Source organism: Perkinsus marinus (assembly GCF_000006405.1).
Source record: "Perkinsus marinus ATCC 50983 genomic scaffold scf_1104296967404, whole genome shotgun sequence".
Classification (NCBI taxonomy): Eukaryota; Perkinsozoa; order Perkinsida; family Perkinsidae; genus Perkinsus; species Perkinsus marinus.
The window spans coordinates 1-1,065 of NW_003203565.1; the positions used below are offsets into that span (position 1 = coordinate 1).

At 48.5% G+C, this 1,065-nt stretch overlaps 1 protein-coding gene across 1 annotated transcript; it reads left to right on the forward strand.

Annotated features, from left to right (window-relative positions):
• Positions 1–87: 87 nt before the first annotated feature.
• Pmar_PMAR015686 (amino acid transporter, putative) lies at positions 88–1,026 on the forward strand (the record flags this gene model as incomplete). Its single annotated transcript, XM_002768709.1, has 1 exon — positions 88–1,026. A coding segment is annotated over one exon (663 nt), but the record flags the coding sequence as incomplete, so codon positions are not given.
• Positions 1,027–1,065: the final 39 nt, after the last annotated feature.

Below are 1,065 nucleotides of genomic sequence, written 5' to 3' on the forward strand. Positions count from 1 at the left end.
CGCTTTTCGTTATTATCGCAGCCAAGGGCATTGAGAATGGCATCACTACTGATGAGCCTATTGATTATGATCTCTTCAACGGTGATGCTCTCACATGGGCCGTCTCCTTTGGTAACGCCATTCTCTCCTATCAAATGGCCAGTGCTACGCCCACCCTCATTCGTGAGATGATCACACCTGCGGCTTTCCCTAAGGCAGCCTCTGCTGGTCTCCTTATAGTCTTCGTCATCTACGTTGGTGTCGGTGCCTGTGGCTACTACGGCTATGGCAGGAGCCTCATTGAAGTTCCTATAATGAACAGCATCGCTCCGCCTGGCCAGCCGCTTGATGTATGGGGGTACATTGCAGTGATCGCCATGCTTCTACTGGCCTTTCCTCATTTCCTGGTCATCCTCATGCCGATCGCCGCCTCTCTGGAGTACGCTTTCAATATCGATGTTGACAGCACGGCGAAGCGCGATCTCATCAAGAGAATCATCGCTCGCACCTTCCTGGTTGGAATCGCCCTGGTCATTGCAATTGTTGTCCCCAGTGTTGACAAGCTCATTAATCTCATGGGTGTGTTTACCATGATAGCTATGGCTGGAGTCCTCCCTGCCTTGTTCTATACTAGAATACGTGTATTCAACGAGGGATCATTGAAGGCTATTTGGAAAGCAAGTCGACTCGAGATGAGCCTTCTCGGTGCCCTCACTCTCCTCTGTCTGTTAATAATGGGAGCTGGCGGCTACCAATCGATTGTTGATTTCTAATCATCGATCGTTTTTGTCGCAGAATCGGCTCCCGTTGTATTAAGAAACGGGACGTTCTGTGGTAGTTCCGTTTAAATGATATGAAGATGGTAACTCGCCGTGCTGGCGACTAGAGCGGAGTATATCATCACTCCTTCTCTCGTCTTCGTTCACTTCTGGATGATGCTTAGACTAACTGTTTATACTAACACTACTCAGGTTTCAGTGTCTCTTATCAAGTAGCGTCAGAATATGACGATGCCGTGCGGGCACCATCTATGTTCCTTTCGACAATTGATAGTTGGGGTATCGTTTCCAAAGTCAAACTTCCTAT